This window comes from Xyrauchen texanus, chromosome 5, assembly GCF_025860055.1.
Source record: "Xyrauchen texanus isolate HMW12.3.18 chromosome 5, RBS_HiC_50CHRs, whole genome shotgun sequence".
Taxonomy (NCBI): domain Eukaryota; kingdom Metazoa; phylum Chordata; class Actinopteri; order Cypriniformes; family Catostomidae; genus Xyrauchen; species Xyrauchen texanus.
Genome location: NC_068280.1, coordinates 53,152,636 through 53,155,135, shown reverse-complemented (window position 1 = coordinate 53,155,135; position 2,500 = coordinate 53,152,636). Strand labels below are relative to the sequence as shown.

The window sequence follows — 2,500 nt, the reverse complement described above, 5'->3', positions numbered from 1 at the left end:
AGCTCTGAGCATTTATGAGTGTCTGAGAGCGGCGTTTCACACGTGCCGTTTTATGTCACATCACTCTCAACATCTCCATCAGTTATAGCCACCCTTGAGCATCACAGCTGGTGTATTTATGGGCAACTGTGTGACCAGGAGAGAACAGGGTTATATAAACTGGCTTAACTCATAGGATTAGAGATGCTGTAAATCCTGTTCATTCATTATCAGCATTAAACAACCAATCCACATCCAGAGCACTGATTCATGATCACATGATCACAGAGAACAGGCCTGTATGTTTTATGTACATACACACTGATGTGATGTGAATGCGGTTTGAATCAGTTGTTTTTCCCTCCACAGAGTTTTGGAGTGTCAAGATCTGCCAATAGTTAACGGTCAGTGTGACCCGTACGCCGCTGTGTCATTACTGGGTCCCTCCAGGTAAGATCAGACCTTACATACCTAAAATAACCACCCTCATCCAATTTACTTCTGACAATGAAATCTGTCCAGTGACCTCGATTCCCACGACAGTCAGGGACTGAGAGGAGAAGACATATCATGTGTGTGCTTTATACGCTTCAGATAGTGTCTAAATACTTCTGTATAGAACAATAATACGAGGAAGTCAGTATTTCCCGACATTAACACACAAACCAACATTACAATGGAACTAACTATTGAGGCGTTTGTTTATAGCAGCATACAATACTCACTGCCACTTTAGTCAATTCTACTTACTTAACAACATAACATGTCATCACATTACATAACATATAACATAATGTATCATAGCACAACATAACGTATCATAAGTGACATACTGTAACATAACATCAAAATATATAACAAAAACAAAGCATATCATCACATAACATAACATGTAACATTAGTATCATTACACAACAACATAACATAACAAGATATATAATAACATAACATATCATTACATAACGTAGCCTATAACATTACTGAATCATAACATTACAACATATCATAACATAAAAATATCATATAACATAATGTATCATCACACAATATAACATCATTACATAATCTACAAGATAATGTATCATAATACTTCAAATAACATGACATATCATTACATAACAACAAATCATTTCATGTTATGACAACATATAACATAGCATCTAACATGATGTGTCATAACACAACAACTTAACATATAACATAACATATCATTACACAACATAATATCATAACATATAACATTATGTATAATAGCATCATAACATCATAAAATAACATAAAATACAACATAATATATCATGACACATTATCACATACCATAACATATAACATATCATTACATAACATAACCTATAATAACAAATCATAACAACATAATATAACATGTAACATCATAACATAGCATATAACATAATGCATCATAACACAACATAATATCATAACATATAACATTATGTATAATAACATCATAACATCATGACATAACATAAAATACAACATAATATATCATGACACATTATCACATACCATAACATATAACATATCAAAACAAATGACATAAGATAGCATATAACATGATATATCATAACATATCCTTACATAACATAACCTATAATAACAAATCATAACAACATAATATAACATGTAACATCATAACATAGAATATAACATACCACATAATGTATCATGACACATCATATAACATATTATAACATATCAAAACAACTGACATAAGATAGCATATAACATGATGTATCTTAACACAACAACTTAACATATAACATGATATATCATAACATAACATAACATAACCTATAATAACAAATCATAACAACATAATATAACATGTAACATCATAACATAGCATATAACATAATGCATCATAACACAACATAACATCATAACATATAACATTATGTATAATAGCAACATAACATCATAACTTAGCATACAACATAATGTATCATGACACATCATCACATAACATAACATATTATAACATAACATATCAAAACAAATGACATAAGATAGCATATAACATGATGTATCATAACACAACAACTTAACATATAACATGATATATCATAACATATCATTACATAACATAACCTTTAATAACAAATCATTACAACATAATATAACATGTAACATCATAACATATCATATAACATAATGCATCATAACACAACATAACATATAACATTGTGTTTAATAACAACATAACATCATAACATAACATACCACATAATGTATCATGACACATCATCACATACCATAACATATTATAACATAACATATCAAAACAAATGACATAAGATAGCATATAACAAAATGTGTCATAACAAAACAACTTAACATATAACATAACATTCCATAACATTATGTATCATAACAACAAAACATAACATCATTACATAACATACAACATAATGTATCATAACATAACAAAATAACAAATAACATGACATATCATAGCATAAGATAACCTATAAAAAAATCATAACATGTTATTACAACTTAT

General features: G+C 28.6%; 2 protein-coding genes across 2 annotated transcripts in view; one reads left to right on the top strand and one right to left on the bottom strand.

Moving 5' to 3' along the window:
* The window catches only part of trmt10c (tRNA methyltransferase 10C, mitochondrial RNase P subunit), a 112,564-nt gene that overhangs the window by 7,465 nt on the left and 102,599 nt on the right, over window positions 1–2,500 (bottom strand). The window lies entirely within an intron of this gene.
* The window catches only part of LOC127643641 (ras GTPase-activating protein 3-like), a 51,895-nt gene that overhangs the window by 37,266 nt on the left and 12,129 nt on the right, over window positions 1–2,500 (top strand). Inside the window, 1 exon segment of the mRNA XM_052126440.1 lies at window positions 349–429. Coding sequence (XP_051982400.1) covers window positions 349–429 — 81 coding nt within the window.